At 37.6% G+C, this 19,789-nt stretch overlaps 1 protein-coding gene across 2 annotated transcripts in view; it reads left to right on the top strand.

The window, feature by feature from the left end:
* The window catches only part of LOC136858596 (TATA element modulatory factor), a 335,705-nt gene that overhangs the window by 188,321 nt on the left and 127,595 nt on the right, over nt 1–19,789 (top strand). For both annotated transcript variants that reach the window (XM_067138270.2, XM_068225630.1), the window contains exon 12: nt 1,381–1,587. In XM_067138270.2, coding sequence (XP_066994371.2) covers nt 1,381–1,587 — 207 coding nt within the window. The remainder of the gene's footprint in view (nt 1–1,380; nt 1,588–19,789) is intronic.

Below are 19,789 nucleotides of genomic sequence, written 5' to 3'. Positions count from 1 at the left end.
GAACCTGTTTCTACCAGGACTGTAAGGAGACAACTGCACCACGTAGGCTTTACCAGCCGACGATTAACTCGTGTCCCTTTGCTGACACCTCAACACAAAGCTCAATGACATGCATGGGCCCGCGAACATCGGCAATGGACCCTGGAACAGTGGCGATGTGTGGTATGGTACGATGAATTCCGGTTCCAGTTGTATCGAACTGATGGGGCGTGAGAGTCTGGCCTATGCCCCACGAAGCTATGGATCCTGCGTCTCAACAATGTTGTGTCCAAGTGGGAGTTGGTTCAGTTCTGGTCTGGACAGCGTTCTCATGGTCGCAACCTGGCTCCATTGTCCAGCTGCAGGGAGCCCTGACAGGTGCACATAATATGGACATTCTTTCAGATCATCTGCATCCCTACAAACTATAAACTTCCTAATGTTTCCATATTGCCACTGTAAATCTTATAAGAGAGTTCACAAAAGACCCACATTTCAATACAAACATCAGTTTAATTAAAATCACTTAGTACATGTTTCGTCCTGGAAGTCCTTTCTTGTAAGGTGGGACTTCTGTGAACTCTCTTATAAGATCTGCATCCCTTTCTGGCCCTAGACTACCCTGGTGGAGATGCCATGTTTCAGCAGGACAATGCGTCCTGTCACCGCTCTGTGGTGGCACGCAGGTGGTTGGAGGAGCACTCCAGTAAAGTTACGACCATGGATTGGCCTTCCAGATCCCCTGATCTTAATTCAATCGAGCATTTTTGGGATGCTGCTGATGCTGCTGTACGCTTCATGAACCCCGCACCAATTACACAAGACCAATTGTACGTAGCATTGCAAGATGCGTGGGGTCCAGATCCCTCTAGAACAATTTCAACACCTTGTAGAATCGATGCCTCGCCGTATTGCTGCTGTTTTGAGGATTTGCGGAGGAGCAATTTGTTATTAACATCATATTCAGTGTCTTCCCATGACTTTTGGCCACTCAGCGTAAATAGTATCCATGAGTGAGGTGAAGAAAATGAAAAACTTTGTACAGTACACAACCTAATAGGTTCAAACCCTACTGTCAGCAGCCCTGAAGATGGTTTCCTGTGGTTTCCCCATTTTCACACCAGGTAAATGCTGGGGCTGTACCTTAATAAAGGCCATGGCCGCCTCCTTCCCATTCCTATCCATTTCCTATCCCATCCCTAACATGAATATTAGAGGAAATGTTGACTGCACTAAAGTGGAGGTGGAAAGGTTAATTGATTAGGATATAGCTGCATCAAACCATTGTATGAAATGATTACTGGGACACCATAATAATTGGCAGAATGTTAAATTTTGTGCAATAGAACATGAATATAGGGCAATAATACTTGGTGTCTTTTGCCATTTTATATATTTCAGGGAGCTTTCAGAAAACAAGAAGTTGTTGGTGACCAAAGAAAAGGAGTTAAATGAAGCAAGACTGAGTGCTGAGTTGGCAGTAAGACAGGAAATGATGGCAGCATTAGATGAAAGCCGGCAAGCAGAGCAGGAGGAACGAGAAGCTTTGCTGGCTCAGGTCGATGAACTGCACTTGAGATTACGCCAGGCTGAAGAGACCTATTTGGGGTAAGGAAGCTGTTGGTGACCTTTTATTTTAATGCAAAATACCATATTGGTCCGAGTATACGACAAGGTTTTTTTTGTACGTCAGAATGTACTAATAAAATGTGTAGTTGTCTTATGTGCACAGCCTAATATTTAAAGACTAATTTTTGTGAAGATCTGTTTGTATAATTCCCCAACTATACTGGCTTATGTGGCAGAAGTCACTACATGCATCGTGGCTGAGCTCAAGGTCACAAATCAACTGAAATTTCTCGAGTTTTGATGATTTTTTGATATATTGTTGCTTGGATTGGTGTAGTCATGTTATTGCGTTTAGTTTGTCACTATTCCAGTCATAGTGAATCATGTGGAAAGAAGAGTGTATTTGTCACTTCACTTGAATAATGGAAAGAGAGAGAAAGAGAAATTATGATATAAACTTCAAACTGCAGGTTTTTTGGAAGGAGATACAGTGAAACCTTGTTAGTGCGTTCCTCATTAACACGTTTTTCCGCTTAGCACGTCGTAAATTCCAAGTCCCGATCCTCATCGTATTAAATATATATAAAAATACTTCACTTATCGCATCATAGATTTTTGCTATTACCACTTAGTACGATCACATTTTTCCTAGACCTGAAAATAATAATACTGTATTTTTCATTCCTTCTGAAAGAAACGTGATTTCCATCTAGGGTAGGAGCCGTTGCCACAGTTGCGTGATTACGGGAAAGGGCCTTGCTGAACTTCAGAGGGTAAGTTGCACTTTCATGGAGCAAGGCTTTAGCCTCAGGAATGTTCAATTTTGCTTGCCAGTTAGCAGCAAGATTGCTGAACAGTAGAGTGCTTGCATTTCGCATTCCATTCAGAAGGTATTTCGTGTTGAGTGGTACATTGAAGTGTAGCGAACATTTCGCGTGATATGGCATCCTATATCTGGATTAGGAACATAATCGTATGAAATTGACCAGCGTGGTGCATAATTGTTTTGTGATAGCCTAGTTATGGACATGGAAAATGTTGTAAAATTCCTTAATAATGAATGCCAGTGCCAGTGCCAATGGTGTGCTAAGGACCAACTGATGAGTCCAACTTAGCAGATGAGGGCGAAACGCAGGCAACCACCAAGAATGAGTTAGCTGGAAAATTTATAATGTCCAACAACGGACCATTATATTGGTATTATAAATTTACTCATTCAGGACAAATATTTCATGTTCCCTATGGGAATCAACGTCTGTATCATCGGACGGCCAGGCAGGCATCAATTTTTGGAAGTGAGACATAGTCTCTCATAGTGCATTGGCACTACTGGTGGCTTCAAGTAGCCTATGCAGTGGCCTCCCTGGTATGCACTAGCCTTGCGTCTTGGTAGGACCAACTGATGAGCCCAACTTAGCAGATGAGGGCGAAACGCAGGCAACCAAGATTGAGTTAGCTGGAAAATTTATAATGTCCAATAACGGACCATTATATTGGTATTATAAATTTACTCATTCAGGACAAATATTTCATGTTCCCTATGGGAATCAACATCTATATCATCTGATGGCCAGGCAGGCATCAATTTTTGGAAGTGAGACATAGTCTCTCATAGTGCATTGGCACTGATGGTGGCTTCAAGTAGCCTATGCAGTGGCCTCCATGGTATGTACTAGCCTTGCGTCTTGGTAGATGTGCTAAGGACCAACTGATGAGCCCAACTTAGCAGATGAGGGCGAAACGCAGGCAACCAAGAATGAGTTAACTGGAAAATTTACAATGTCCAGTAACGGACCATTATATTGGTATTATAAATTTACTCATTCAGGACAAATATTTCATGTTCCCGTTGGGAATCAACATCTATATCACAAGAATTAATTAATGCCAGAAGACAAACAGCTAAGGAAATTAGGACAATTAAAAGAAATTACAAAAAGGAAATGCTTAGTACAATAGAGGAAACATTCAATCAGCATAAAACAAGAGACTAATACAAAACATTCAAGCAATATCTATCTAAGTTTACCACTCCCACACTTATGTTAAGGAATAAAAATGAAAAAATGGCACACAGTAATCAAGATAATGCTAACATCCTTTGAATACTTTAAAGAGTTACTTAATTGCAAGGATCCTGTGGAACATTTAGAATTTGACTCTAACCCCAAAAATAAAACTCCATTACAAAAGATTATACCACCAGTTTACAATGAAGTGAAAACAGCAATTAATGCACTTAAAAACTACAAAGCAGCAGGAGAATCAAATAGTAGCAGAAATATGGAAGAATGCTAATGATCAGACTATTCAAAACCTACATAAATACATCATTGATATTTGGAACACGGAGAAGCTTCCCAAGGAATGGAATACAGCGATAATCCACCCGCTGCATAAGAAAGGTGATCGCTCCGATCCAAATAATTATCGGGGGATGTCCTTGCTTGCTATTACATACAAGATTTTATCCAAGATTATATACACAAGAATCCAAGAACAACTCGACCAAGAACTTGGAGAATATCAGGGAGGATTTCGACCAGGTAGAAGCTGTCCAGATCAAATCATTAGTTTAAAATGGATAATGAAGCACCAAAGAGTTTGAAGTAAGGGTCTAGTCATCACGTTTGTAGCATACGACAATATTCATCGTGAATCATTATTAAAAAGCCTTAAAGAATTTGGATTACACCAAAAACTTGTTAACCTCATTAGTACGACATTTAAAAATATGAAGGCAAAAGTTAAATTTTGAGGTGAATTATGAGAATCATTCACTATAAGTACAGGACTTCGACAAGGAGACGGATTCTCACCATTGTTATTTAATTGTGCATTGGAGAAGGTTATGCATGAATGGAACAAGAAATGCCAACCAACTATCAAGATCGGTAGAAGTATTAAACTCAACTGCCTTGTTTGGGGACGATTTAGCATTACTTGCAAATACAATAGAAGAGGCTAAAATTCAAATTGAACAACTAGAAATTATAGCAAAAAAAATGGGATTACAAATTTCATTTGAAAAAACAGAAATGATGCCAACTTTTAAAGTTGATTTACCAGTTATTCAACTGAACAGTAATAAGGGGATTAAAATTGTTCAGAAATTCAAATATCTTGGGGAAATAATAACATGGAACACAAATGAAAAGGAAGCAATAGAACACAGAACAACTAAATTTAAACAAGCACAAAGACTTACCTGGCTTACCTATTAAAAAAAAATCTCTTTCGATAAACGCTAAGCTGAAACACTATAATTCTATTGTTAAACCAGAGGCAACGTATGCTAGTGAAACTTTATTCATATCAAATGTAAAATTTACAACAGACAAATTACAGAAAACTGACAGAAGAATTCTTTGAACAATTATTAATAAAAAACACCAAGTTGATGGACAGTGAAGATTGTTGCCTAATAACATTGTCTATTGTGAGTGTGAATCAATAATATCTACAATGCGTAAAAGAAGAATTTCCTTTTTCTGTCACATATCAAGATTACCAGACACCAGGATATTGAAACAACTATTTGATTACTTTTTGAAAAATAAAATCAATAATAATTGGTTCAAAGAAGTTCAGGATGATTTGGAAGAATTGGGTATAACTCAGCAACAAATCAAAGACAGAAAAGAGAAGAGGATTTTGAAAAACAAAAGCATAAGTCCCAAACTAAAAACAGTTGAACAGAAACAATATACTAAATCGGACACACAAAGGGCTTCCAGGTCGGAGAGGATGAGAAAGTTCTGGGAGAAGAAAAAGAAGAAATTAACTCAAATGTATTGATTTAAGTGCTCCAATGTGGGCGTAAAATATGTAAATAATAATAATAATAATAATAATAATAATAATAATAATAATAATAATAATAATAATAAAGGGCACCCAATTGGCATAGGAGTATATTACAACTTATTCTGAACAGAATTGTGTCAGTGATGCTCTGCTGTTGGTACATTTCATGATGTGATATTTTTCACACTTTTTTCTGCACAAACCACAAATACACTCGTCCGTTGCCTCGTAGAATGACTTCACACTGCAAATTCGGTGGTGCACCCTTCCCGCGTCCAGATATGACACAGCTAAAATTTCCCGACAGCCAGATGTAATCTCAGGGTATTTCTTCTCATAAGACAAATATTTAATTTTCCTTCTTGGCTAGAATTTATGTGAATTCAGAGAAAAAGGTAGGGACCGCACACAACAATTATCGATGAACGTCTCCATCCTATCACATTCAAGAATATATGATTGACCGCTTACCTCCGACGCAAATCATATGAGAAACATCTTAGAAACTAAGTCTATCTACACTCAACTGCTACAAATTATCACTCACTTAATAAGAAAATAATAAGAGAAAACATGTATTAAATTAACCATAAATTAAAGAATTGAAAACTCGTATTAACAAGAACTTTCATAATCGACGATTAAAATCAATAATAACTCATAATATTTTACATTTAAGTCAGCGCTGGCTTGATAATAAAATAAAATAATAGATTGAATCCACTGCTTCTGACTTGAACTTCCTCACATATAATCATGTTTGAGAATTAAATCAATCATTCAATTATTATGTAAGTAATTAATTAGCTTGTAACAAAATTTAACAATTCAAATCCATCACTATAACATAATCACTTTGTTACAATTGACAAAATTTAAGTTTTTGCTATCTGAATTCATTATCAAAGCTGTCCTCTGGCGAAGAAATGTTTTATGACTACTGACGGGCTAAGGCTTCCATCCCTATTGCCTTCTAAATCTCGGCTCCTAATTTACTAGCTTCTCATTTAAAATGACTACATGAATTATAAATCAACATTCAAAATATAAAATAATCTACCTTCCTATTCTATCTAAATAATTCTTAATTTGCTGCTATACGGCTCAATATGCATCCACTCATTAGGCTTATATTTAATATATCATATGTGCAAGTAATTCCATAAGTATTTACATTATGGTATCTCGGTACTTTTTATCTGCGTCACTTCTAAAATCTATCTATACTGGCTTAACACATCTTCCACTTCACATATGTTACGAGAATACGTCGTAAGACATAAATATTTTAATAATAAACAGCTGTATTTGACATAACATAACTCTCTAATCTGAACTATACATATATATCCTCCATTCATACCTTACTTTGTGTCATTCCCACGGTGTCTCTCTTTCCTTGTGCTTGCATCATCTAATTGATCCAACATATGAATATCTCAGCATCTACCATCAATATATATACGTCTTATAATCACCAAAACCCACATTATCATACACAAATTATTTCATATAACTTCTTTCTTCACTATTAAACCTTCATTCAATTCCATTTCGTCTTTCTCAGTACCATATTTCATCATTCATAACCTCTTCCATAATAAATGCAATTACTAACACGTACCATTCTTCTTTACGTAAAATACTCCCTTAAATAGATCAATTCTCTTCCAATATTACGATGCTTAACCTTAAATACTTTGTTCGTGCATTTAACAACATTACTTTACAAGGAATAACTTGGCTATATCTTTCACTTCCTCTCATGCAATCCACCTGTGACGTAATCATTGATTGAATGGTTTTATGAGATCCGTAGATAATATTTAAAATACGCTAATCCTTATATTCAGCTGTTCGATAGTTCTTCTTCCTTCTCGTATTTTCAATTACCCTGGTAATTCACTTATTTTATGCATAGCCATACTCCACGAGATATCAGTCTAATTATATACTTAATATAGTATTAGCAGATCACATGCAACACATTTCACTTCACTGTATCACTTGCACTCTTAAATATCTCACACTTAGAATACTTTATACTAATGCATATGCCTAGCTAAATTAAGAATTATAATACTTATGGTAAACACTTAGCTCGTCTTTCATCATATCAGCTGTCAGTTGCTCTCCTCCTCCTCGTCACATCGCTGGTCCTTTGGCCATGGTCCGAGGTTCGGCTGGATTCCTCATCTCATTTTAGGTAGGGTCTGCTGGTTGGATCATATCTCCCTCCAGGTTGGTCCATCTTGAGTTTAGCAAGACATCGTCTTCATGGTATAGCTGCCAATATGATCAAATAATGTTGACAAGTAAATGTTCATTTTAAGAATTTCTTAAAATATTTTTTTTTTTTTAAATATTCTATTAATTTTCTCTTGCGTTCTAGTTAACCAATTCTCTATATCTGCATAAGATCTTCAGTCTCGTCTCAGAAAATTATTCTATTTTAAAATTATTTGTTTTCTGAAAATTCAATTCCTTCCTCGATTCTTTTTCTGAAGAAATGATTCTTTTCTATCTTTCTCTTCTTTCACAACTTCTAATTAATGAGTTCCGACGTATCGCTAATCTTGCGCATCGGGTCTATCAGCGTACATATTTAAATAAATTCTCGTATATTATGCTGTCCCTATATTCTTTTACAGTGCTTCAGCAAGTATCTTGCCGTCTTCTCTTAATTCAGAACAGTTATTCTTCAAAAATTCTGCCGTAATCTTGACTATTTCTCTTCTTTGATGCAGCAACAGCAATTTGCTTCCTCTCGTCTCAAGTTCAGTTTTTCAATTATATTTTTTAAATAATATATTATTTTAGTTGTTTTCTTGAAACAATTCCCCTGACATTGCTCTGTTCTGCACCGCCTTTTAAAGGTAGACGACCAGGCGAGTTGGCCGTGCGCGTAGAGGCGCGCGGCTGTGAGCTTGCATCCGGGAGATAGTAGGTTCGAATCCCACTATTGGCAGCCCTGAAGATGGTTTTCCGTGGTTTCCCATTTTCACACCAGGCAAATGCTGGGGCTGTACCTTAATCAAGGCCACGGCCGCTTCCTTCCAACTTCTAGGCCTTTCCTATCCCATCGTTGCCATAAGACCTATCTGTGTCGGTGCGACGTAAAGCCCCTAGCAAAAAAAAAAAAAAAAAAGACGATCCAAGTTAATCATGGCCTCCTAATGTATTCATATGTCAAGACTTTCTTCTATACTATCTTGGTCTGAGTAGTCTATACCTTTTCTGGACGCCATTTTGCAACACGTCCGACAATGCAATGGGTACAGGGTTGAAAGCCATGCGTTGCCAAACGTGTCACTAAGTGCCTCAGCCGGTATTCTGCTTCCATCGGTTTGCATAGCCGTGGTGGTGTAAAATTCTCCATCTATGTTATTCCTTTTCGTTTGCAACTCTTGTAGGAGCACTGTGTATGCAGCTGTAGCTGGCAAGAGCAATTGTAGCCTCAGGTCGTCTACTTGAAATGTTTCCCTCACCAGTACATCAGTGTAGGACGACCGCGTATATTTTGAGAGACCTAGTACCTTTTTCAAATATCTCGCTTTTAATTTTTCAACCTCCATTAATTGCTTCTTCGGTAGGTGTTCCCATATTAATTCCAGTTCACAAGTAAGCACAGGAATCGCTTCCACTTCAGATAATTTCATTGCCGAGGCTACAGATATTCTCGATAATTGTCTGATGTTGTTTATGCTCTTTATAGCAGCATTTAGTCTTTCCCTTATCTGGATTGTAAAAGCTGATGTGGTTACTTGGTTTGTCATGCCCAGGTACTTAAAGTGGTTCCTTGAAGTCAGTACTTGTCCTTTGCATGTTATAGCTTCTCTTCTCTGTAGCCTACATCCTTTTCTAAAAGCTACAAATTCTGTCTTTCTTTCATTTATCACCAAGTTATTCTCTTCTGTCCACTCTGCAACAAGGTCCATCGCTTTTTGTAGATCTTCTAACTTTTCTGAGGTGCGAGCCATATCATCTGCATAAAAGTGGATGCTTGTGTTTGGTGCACCTTCTTTGGCTCTGGTGACTAAAAATGATCAGCTTTAACAGCTTCATTTCAAGTAATACTAATCCCATATTGACTATAATCAATCAATGAATATTCAAGATAAACTTAAGTATTATAATTGAGCAGTCCGCCTATTCAATACAATATATAATTTATTAATATCTAGGACATGTTTCGTCCCCTAAGGGACATCATCAGCTAATAACAAATTAACATTAATATATCAGTAATAAATATTAAAATTGGAAAGACACATTAAATGTTTGACAGTTTAAAATAAGATCTTCAAATTTTGTTAAAATTGTAAATCATAAGACAGATAAAACAGTCAAATTGTCCATATTTCTCTTGTTGATGGTCTTGGAAAATACCAGTTTTGCTTATAAAATCTTAAAATTTCATTTGTTGTAAAAAGCACACTTGATTTGTATTCCTTGGTGAAAGATTTGTTAAAACTTAATAAGCATTCCTTAGATGGTATACTAAAATTTAAGTGTTTCAGAATTTAAAGTCAGATCGGGGCCGTGATGGTAAAGTTCTGTGTGGTAATGGATATATAACTTTATCTGAAATAAAATGAAAAAATAATATAAGTGTAAGTAACGTGAAATGGAAGATGAAATAAAAACAATGTAATGTAATGTAATAAAATCGTATTACTTATTATTGGCCCCGATGTGCGGAGAAGGACTCACTTCTACCGAGGTAAGCATGCACCTGCTTTAAAACTAGTACTGGTAGTTGCTACGCTGAGCGGGGGGTGTGGAGGGGAAGTAGGAGAGTGTGTCCTAAGTTGAATAACCTGAGTGTCACCGAGCGTGTGACATGTTAGAGTCTGGCGTTTCTTCTTAACTTTCGCTTTTAATAGTTCTTCATATAAAATGTTATACTTCTCAGAAAGCTCATTGATATTATTTGTTGGATTGTTTCTCTGGTCCAGATAAATGTAGATTTCCTCATATATGTTTAATAAATGGCCTTTCAAAATTCAGGTGTTTATAAACTGAATTGTGCTAGTTGTTTAAAAAGTTACATAGGACAAACAGGTAGAAACTTCATTATAAGATATCAGGAACACACCAGAGCCAAGAAATACAACAGATACTCGGCCATGAGCGAACACATGACCGACTCCAATCACATGTTTACAAACATAGATAATGACCTCAAAATACTGAAAACCGTAAAGAAAGGCTGGATAGGGAGTGACATCACTGCGTGGACCACACAGCGAATCAGTTGAGAGAGAGCCTGCATGCATTGATCAGACCCTACTGTCATTACTGTCATTGGCTGCTACTTCACTGGAGGTCTTCGAGCGGTGCAGAAATAATGAGAACTCTTGAACCAAGAGCCCTCTGTCTCCAGAGGCTTCCACAGGCTTCTAGTGTCCAGTCTCTCAAAGGGCCATGTAGCTATATAAGACACATGAGACTTGCCAGGTTCAGTTCAGTTGGAGTAGAGAGTCCAGTTTCGTCCAGTGTGTGAGTTCATTTTACTTGATGTGGAGAGTCCAGTTATGCTCTGTCGGTGAGCGAGCCTGTGTGTGAATGAGTGTCTCTGTGGACATTTACAGCCTAAGGCTGAGGAGACAGTCTGTCAAGTGTTCGTTCTGCCTGTCTAACATCATGGAGTAGTCTCTTGGGTCAGCTGCTGTGTAGTGAACGTCATTATCTGGTGCAGCGTGGGAGAGATCGACTGGGTATGGGCATGGGACAGTGAACGAAGTCAGCTGTAAGGAGCGAGCGGATAGTGTATGTCATTGCATGAAATAAATTTCATGATTAAAGGTCCGTATTGACAGTGCTTAAGTGTATTTTTCAAATATTTGAGAGAAATTCCACCTTTTAAATACTATAAATAATGCATTTGCTTGTTAAGATACAATTAAAATATTGTGGGACATCGTCAACCACTGTCCCATAAATAAGCATAATTCCAAAAGCACAAAAATATACACTAAGTTAAAATGATGTGACACAACGCGATGCTCTGTCTAATTAAAACTATATCACAATAATAATGGAATATCTGTCATTAGAAGTCTTTGGAGACAAGTTCTTGATGAATGATAAACAATCAAATGAGCCCATGTAGGGCAATAGTATAAATACAATTTACAATTGTAGCTCAGTAGTTGACAAAAATCTGTGTCCTTAAAAATGTTGTTGGCAATATGGTAGAATGTTCTAAAATGAGCAGTAAATCACTTTTTTTGTGGCTGATTTTCATAATATTCTCATAATAACAAACCTAATTTTATTGCTGGAGGATAGTCAGTTACAATTTATAGTTATATGATTGAAGATTTTCAAAGGATACAGCAGGAAATGATATGCTGTATAATTGCTATAAATAGAACCGGGGAAGATGAGGCGATGCGGCTGGCGTTGGCAGCACACCAGTCACCAAGGGAGTCCGTACATCATTTTTAACATTATTTTATATTTCTTTCAGCAATTTTCATGATCCTTCCCTGTTTTCTTTTCTTTTTAGACTCCTTTTTCTATATGCATCAATAAGCAGTGCACTTGAAGTTTTTTCACCATTTCAGTTCTCCAAGAATCTTCTTCAAAGAATTGTTTTGAGAGGAGTTCCTCCTGGTTCCACTTATAGCAATCATACAACATATCATTTCCTGGGAGCATTCCGCTGTATCTTTTGAAAATGTTCAACCATATTACTATAGCTCGTAAGGATTATACTCTAACATCAAAATTAGATTTTTATTATGAGATCATTTTATGAAAATTAGCTACACAAAGATGTAATTTACTGTTCATTTTAGAACATTCTACCATATTGTCAACATTATCATCATCATCTTGAACCAGCTTCAGGTTCCCGGGTGCGGTGAAAGACTGCTCTTCATGGATGTTACAAGATGGCGACTACTCTGTGCGAGTCTGTGATATCCGTAGTGGATAATGGTGTAAGATGCAGTGAAAAAATGTGGCAAATGCAGAAGAGTAGTTAAAAGTGGGATTCTGTGTCGTAAGTGTGATGAATGGTACCATTTTCGTTGTGCAAATATTGTAAATAGGACTGATATTGAAGAAAGTGTGTGGCTGTGTCCCGAGTGTAAACAAACTGATAGTGAGGCAGAACAACAAGAAAGAGAGACTTACGAAACTATGCTTAAGGTTTTAGGAGTGCTACAAGAAGACTTATGCGCTCTGAAACATGAAAACGAAAGCTTAAAGGACAGAATAAAGAAAGTGGAAGATAAAGAAGACATTGGAGAAGAAAGATCGCCATGGACGGAAGTGACGCGTAGCCATTTTAGGCCTAATGTTAAATATATGGGAGAAACTACGTACAACTTAAAACCGGGAAAAAACTCTTTGCAGTGCCAAAATAGATTGCAACAAGTTCCAGAAGAAGACGCACCAAGTTTTCCAAATAATTTTAAATCCAGTGGAGGTAACCTACAGAAGAAGAAAACCAACCGAAAGTCAAGATCGCCAAAAGTTCATCTCTACGCAGACAGTCAAGGGCGGAGTATGGCAGAAGGCATCAAGGATGAGCTGCAGAATCAAGAAACTGAGGTCTTAGGACTAATAAAACCAGGTGCCAAAACTGAAGACGTCCTTTCAAGTTGTGATCCTGTGTTTGAGAAGGACAGTTATGTGGTGATTGTGAGTGGTACAAATGACATTGCTGCAAATGAAGGTGAGGAACTAATTACGACCCTCAGAGGTAAGATTTCCAAACTATCTGACTCAAAATTAATTGTAGTTAATGTGCCACCCAGGTATGACCTTTTAGAGGACTCGTGTGTGAACAAAGCTGTACATGATGTAAATATAAAAATCAAGAGTTTATGTAAGGGTTTTAGAAATGTCTATGTAGTAGATACTTTAGGTCTTGGCAGGCAAATGTTCACTAGGCATGGGTTACATCTGAATGGTAATGGAAAAGCAACTCTCTGAAGACAAATTGCTACAATTATCAACAGAGATTTGCAAACTAATATGTACTTAAGAAAACCCATACCACTAAACTGGCACATACAGGGAAACTTGCCAGAAAACCCAGATCCTTAAATCAAGATCTATGTACAAGGATCTGGGTTCCAGGGAAGTTCTCAACTCATGAGTCAAACGTTACCCAGTTGCAAGTCAAGTTTTAGGGAGGAAGGGGGTCTGAGATTGCTCTTGGTAAACTGTCAGAGTATAGTAAATAAACAATTAAAATTCGGTACATTGATGGAATCTTATGATACTGATGTGGTGATAGGAGTGGAATCATGGTTGAGAGAAGGGGTGAGTAATAGAGAAGTATTTCCAGAACGATATACACTCTATCGTAGAGACTGAGGAGATAAAATGGGAGGGGTGTGTGTTTATTCTGGTGAAGGAAACTTATTGTTCACATGAATGGTTTACTGATGAAAGGGATGAAATATTAGGGATAAAATTAGTTTGTGATAATATGAAGGAGGTGGGAGTTATAGGAACATATAGGCCTGGAAGAGAGGAAAGAGACATGAAAATATTTGAGAAAATAATAGATTATACTCAAAAACAAAAATGGTATGGTAATAATTGGGGGAGATCTAAACTTGCCTGAAGTTGAGTGGAATGGAGCTGCAAGCGAAGCCCATGAACAAAAACTGGCAAATAAGTTAATTTGGGAGGGAGGATTTACACAAGTAGTACAAGAACCGACTCATCTCAATACCTTGCTAGATGTATTCTTGGTTAAACCATGGGAAATTGTTGATAAAACTGAGGTAATTGAAGGAATAGGTGACCATAAGGCTGTAATAATGGATGTAGGACTCGTACCAAAAATGCTTAATGAGAGGGTCACACAAGACAAGAAATTATACAGAAAAACTAAAGTTGATGAATTTGGGACTTACCTTAAATCACAATTCAGTTGTTGGATAAGTGAAGGGAATAATGTGGACACACTTTGGGCTAAATTTAAAGGAATCATTTGGGAAGGAGAGAAGAGATTTGTACCTGTTAAGAAGGGTAAAATGACCTCAGACCCTGTTTATTATACAAGGGAAATAAGAAAATTAAAAAGAAAATGTAGAATAGTAAACAGGAAAATCAAAGAGGGTAGGGAGAATAGAGAAACTAGAAAACAGCTAATGAGGGAACTGAATAGAGTGAAAAAGGAAGCAAAAGAGAATTATATGAATGGCATACTTCAAGAGGGTAATGACCACAAATGGAAATGGAAAAAGCTGTATTCATATATTAGGAATAAAAAAAAGGGAATCCAAATTCCTACAATGGTGGGAGAAGGGGTTGAACACTATTTAACAGATACTGAGAAAGCAAATCTATTTAGTAGGGAATTCAGAGATTCAGTAGAAGATTGTCAGGAGTTGGAAACCGTAACAGAAGGTAGAGAGAGGGGGAGAGATACACAGGGAAACAAGAAGCTTCTCATTCACAATGAAGATATTTTCGGAGAAATCCAACTGCTTCGGCAAGGAAAAGCAGCAGGAAGTGATCAAATTACTGGGGCGGTATTAAAGACAATGGGGTGGTACATAGTGCCTTATTTAAAATTTCTTTTTGACTTTGTCATATATGATAGTGTAATGCCAAAGGAATGGAGGGAATCTATAATAATACCAATTTATAAAGGAAAGGGTGATAAAAGGAAACCAGAGAACTACAGACCAATCAGCCTGACCAGTATAGTTTGTAAAATACTGGAGAGTTTAATAGCAAAGTACATCAGAGGGATATGTGATGATAAAAATTGGTTCATGAGGAGCCAGTATGGATTTAGAAAGAAATTTTCTTGTGAGGCACAACTGGTGGGATTTCAGCAGGACATATCAGATCAGTTGGATTCAGGAGGGCAGTTAGATTGCATAGCCATAGATCTTTCCAAAGCCTTTGATAGAGTGGAACATGGAATATTATTAAAGAAATTGGAGGGAATAGGATTGGACGTAAGGGTTATATGTTGGATAAGAACATTTCTAAATTCAAGGGTTCAGAAAGTCAAAGTAGGAAATAATGTATCACAGGAACAGAAAGTTTGGAATTGAATTGCACAGGGTAGTATAATCGGTCCGTTACTTTTCTTAATATACGCAAATGATTTAGGGAACAATATAACATCGAAAATAAGATTGTATGCAGATGACATAATTGTTTATAGGAAAATAAATAACGTTGAGGATTGTTCAGAATTACAAAGGGACCTTGAGAGTATCCAACAATGGGTTGAAAAAATAATATGAACGTTAATGGACGCAAATCAACTGTTACAACATTTACAAACAGGACCTTTAAAACTGAATTTGAATATACTTTGGATGAGGTAGTTATCCCAAAAGATGGCAATTGCAAATACTTAGGTGTGAGATTTGGAAGTAATTTGCACTGGAAGGGTCATGTTGATGACATTGTTGGGAAAGCATACAGATCGTTACATGTCATAATGAGGCTACTTAAAGGATGCAACAAAGAATTAAAAGAAGAAAGTTACTTAAGTATGGTTCATCCATTATTGGAATATGCAAACAGTGTTTGGGATCCTCACCAAGAATACCTAATAAAAGAACTAGATGGTGTGCAGAGGAAAGCAGCAAGATTTGTAACAGGGGATTTCAGGAGAAAAAGTAGTGTATCAGAAATGTTAAAGGAACTTGGGTGGGAAACTTTAAGTAAGAGAAGGGAGAAAACTAGACTTATAGGATTATATAGAGCCTATACAGGAGAAGAAGCATGGAGAGAAATCCATGAGAGGCTTCGGTTGGAAAATAATTATATTGACAGGACTGACCACAAGTACAAAATTAGAAGGAATTTTAGCCGAAGCGATTGGGGTAAATTTTCATTCATTGGGAAGGGTGTGAAGGAGTGGAACAGTTTACCAGGGGTAGTGTTTGATCCTTTTCCAAAATCTGTACAGATATTCAAGAAGAGAATGAACAGCAACAGAGAAAATAAATGAAATGTTAGAGGGCATTCGACCAGTGCAGGATATTGAAAATAAAAAATGTGTGTGATTAAATTAATTCCATCCCCTGGTCTATGGAGTTTGGACAGCCCAAGTGGGGGACTGCCTGTAGGAGTGAAGTACAGTGGGGACTTCGAGGGCCCTGGGACCGCTACGGTAGCTGTAAAAGCCTTTCAGGAACTCTGAAAAGTGGTGGCAAAAGGGGCTCTGGTTAAGACGCAGCAGGTCGTTATGCTATTTAGGTTCCAAAATTGGTAAAATATAAATATGTAAATAAATACAATGTTAATTTTAATCTTATACCAGTTGTAAAGTATTATTAGAAGTAATTTCACATACTGTATATGAGTTGACTATGTTTGTAAGTACAGGAGATGTTATAAGTAGAATTTTTTAAACAATATTAATTTATTAAGGATGATGTGTGTGTTTAATAGAAAAAATTATTAGTGTAAGTTGTATAATATTGTATTCTAGGAAAATTTTCTTCGTCTGTTGTTAATTTAAAATTTAGTGCTTGACGATAATGTATTTTAGTGTACCATTTGCCACCGAGGTAGACACCTCATTTGCAAATAAAGAGATTTGATTTGATTTGATTTGATTTGATTTGATTTGATTTGATTTGATTTGATTTGATTTGATTTGATTTGATTTGATTTGATTTTATTTTATTTTATTTTATTTGATTCTGTCCATGTAAATGTCTTCTTCCATATCCTGCCGCAGATCCAGACCTTGTCCAGCTAGATCATTTTTTATTCTGATCGATCCTTCCCTTCCTTGACTGACCTCTTGGTCTTTTGCCTTCGAGTTCCTTCTCAAACCTTACTCTAGCTGTTTTTTGTGCGTCCATTCTTTTGATGACCAAACTATTTCAGCCAGGCTTCAACACAGATCTCACTAAGGTTTTTTTTTTTCACTTGGACAAGATGGTGTATCTCATAATTTCTTATTATGTCCCTCCTTGTTTTCTGAATAATAATTCTTAAGAACTTCATTTTCACTGTTTGTAGTTTGCAATGTTTTTAAGGAGACAGTTTTATGTCAACTATTGTGCTACATTTGTAAATTGTAATAATGCAATTGCCCTACATGGGCTCATTTGAATGTTTATCAATCATCAAGACCTTGTATTCAAAGACTTCTAATAAAAGATATTCTACTATTATTTGATATAGTTGTACGAGGGCAGATCAGAAAATAAGTTGCACTTCCCAGTTATGGCCATTTATTACACCACCTATACAACTGCAACACGACTATAATGACATACACTGTAATGTCACTTTTCCACATAGTTTCCAAGAGACTCCAAACATTTCTGCGAACGCACAACCAATTTGTTGATGCCGGATGCATAGAAATTTTCTCCAGCGTTCTGCAACCACTCGGAGACAGCGGCCTTCACCTCCTCATCGGTCTGGAAATGTCGACCACCGAGCTCCGTTTTGAGCTTACCGAACAGATGAAAGTCACATGGCGCTAGGTCGGGACTGTAGGGTGGATGTTGCCAGACCTCCCACTTGAAACGCTGCAGCAGTTCTCTCGTTTGGCGGGCCTTGTGAGGTGTTGCGTTATTGTGCAACAAAATCACACCGGCGCTTCTTTTTAATCACTTCACGCAACCGGTGCAAAATTTCACAATACAACGCCGCGTTGATCGTCGTTCCTTTCGGCATGAATTCCACGTGCAGCAAACCCTCCATGTCAAAGAACACTGTCGCCATAACCTTACCGGCTGAAGGTTGAACCTTGGCCTTCTTTCATTGTGGTAATGAGGGGTGCACCCATTCCATTGATGTTCGCTTCCTTTCAGGGGTGAAGCGGTGGACCCACGTTTCGTCGCCTGTGACGATTCGCCGCAGAAACCCGTTGCCGTCTGCGGCGTAGCGTTGCAAAAATGCCAGGGAGGATTGGAAACGTTGTCCCTTGTGCTAATCAGTGAGAAGACGTGGGACCCATCTTTAACACAGCTTACGATATTCAAAGTCCTCGTGAACAATAGCGTACACTCTGCCATATGACATGTTCAGCTGCGTCGCGATTTCTCTCAGTTCAGTGCGCCGGTTCTGTCTAATGATCGCATTCACACTGTGGACCTTTGCAAGGATCCTGGACATTGCGGGCCTGCCTTCGCGATGGTTGTCCGTGATATCCGTGCGTCCGGCTTCAAATTACTGACACCACTTTACGATAACTTGCCGGGAAATAGCCCGCTCCCCACACACAGCACTAATTTCACGATGAATGTCCATGCAGTTCTTCCTTTTGGCCCATAGGAATCGGATTGTCGCACGCACCTCATATTTGGAGTGAACGTCCAGTTGACGCGCCATTGCATTTGGCCGCTATTCTCACAATACTAGACGAGACACCACAGCGACCTGCCTAACAGATGTGTGAGCAGTGTCTGTCCCTTTCTCCGCTGTGCCCACATTTACGAACACACAGCACGCTGCTGCGGCGCGTTAATGCAACTAACCTTTTGATCCACCTACGTAAGTAGACAGAGCATCACATTGTGTCACATCATTTTAACTTAGTGTATATTTTTGTGCCTTTGGAATGGTGCTCTTTTATGGGACTCTGGCTGAGCATGTCCCGGAGGAAGGGATGAAACATCTCTTACTGTATTTTAATTGTATTTTAACAAGTAAATACATGATTTATAGTATTGAAAAGGTGGAAGTTCTCTCAACAATTTGAAAAATATATGTTCAGTGTATATCATTCTGAACTATGAGTAAGACAGGTAACTATGAGTGTTGTGTGCGGGCTTTGAACTGAGGACTGTGATAGCAGCAGCGAGAGTAACTGTGGGATCGAATGAGACTGTAAGTGTTAGCCGAGGAAGACACATTCAGTCTTCCTGAGAGAGCGCTAACTAGTGTAATTGATATGTTTTGTCATGTAAGCTGTAGTCCTTGTGTGCCTGTATTTAGTTGTGTTAGTAGCTACACAATAAATTTAGAAGTTTAATGCTACCAGTTTCTGTGTTCATTTATCTACCTCACGTAACACTCCAGTATCTCCTGGGCATCTGATGGGAAATCAGCTATCCTGATAAATCAAGGCTCCCTCAGTCGGTGGTGTTTGTTTGTTTATTTGTTTGTTTGTTTGTTTGTTTGTTTGTTTTTTCTGATTACCTTCAATCTAACCCTAACTTAAGATTATCTGCACCATTAATATTTAAAATAAAATTCAGATTGCCAAATAAAGAACAAATGTTAATAAATGTGTTCCGTGGAGTAACTAAAAAGTTTTGTTAGTCCATTCAGATGATTATTCTACGAAATAATTCATAAACCCTGGGAGTCAATATATAGCTGAAATATGAACTTTTTGTTGTGTCAATTCCCATAATGAAAACTATAAGATTGCCACACAATTATACTATAATGCATTCATTATTTATGTTAAATTTCTTATGAATTTTTATTATATCATCTTATTTATAATTATTTATTCACATCA

Source organism: Anabrus simplex, chromosome 1, assembly GCF_040414725.1.
Source record: "Anabrus simplex isolate iqAnaSimp1 chromosome 1, ASM4041472v1, whole genome shotgun sequence".
NCBI classification, from domain to species: domain Eukaryota; kingdom Metazoa; phylum Arthropoda; class Insecta; order Orthoptera; family Tettigoniidae; genus Anabrus; species Anabrus simplex.
The sequence above is the reverse complement of the archived record's forward strand: the minus strand, read 5'-3'. Positions and strand labels throughout refer to the sequence as shown.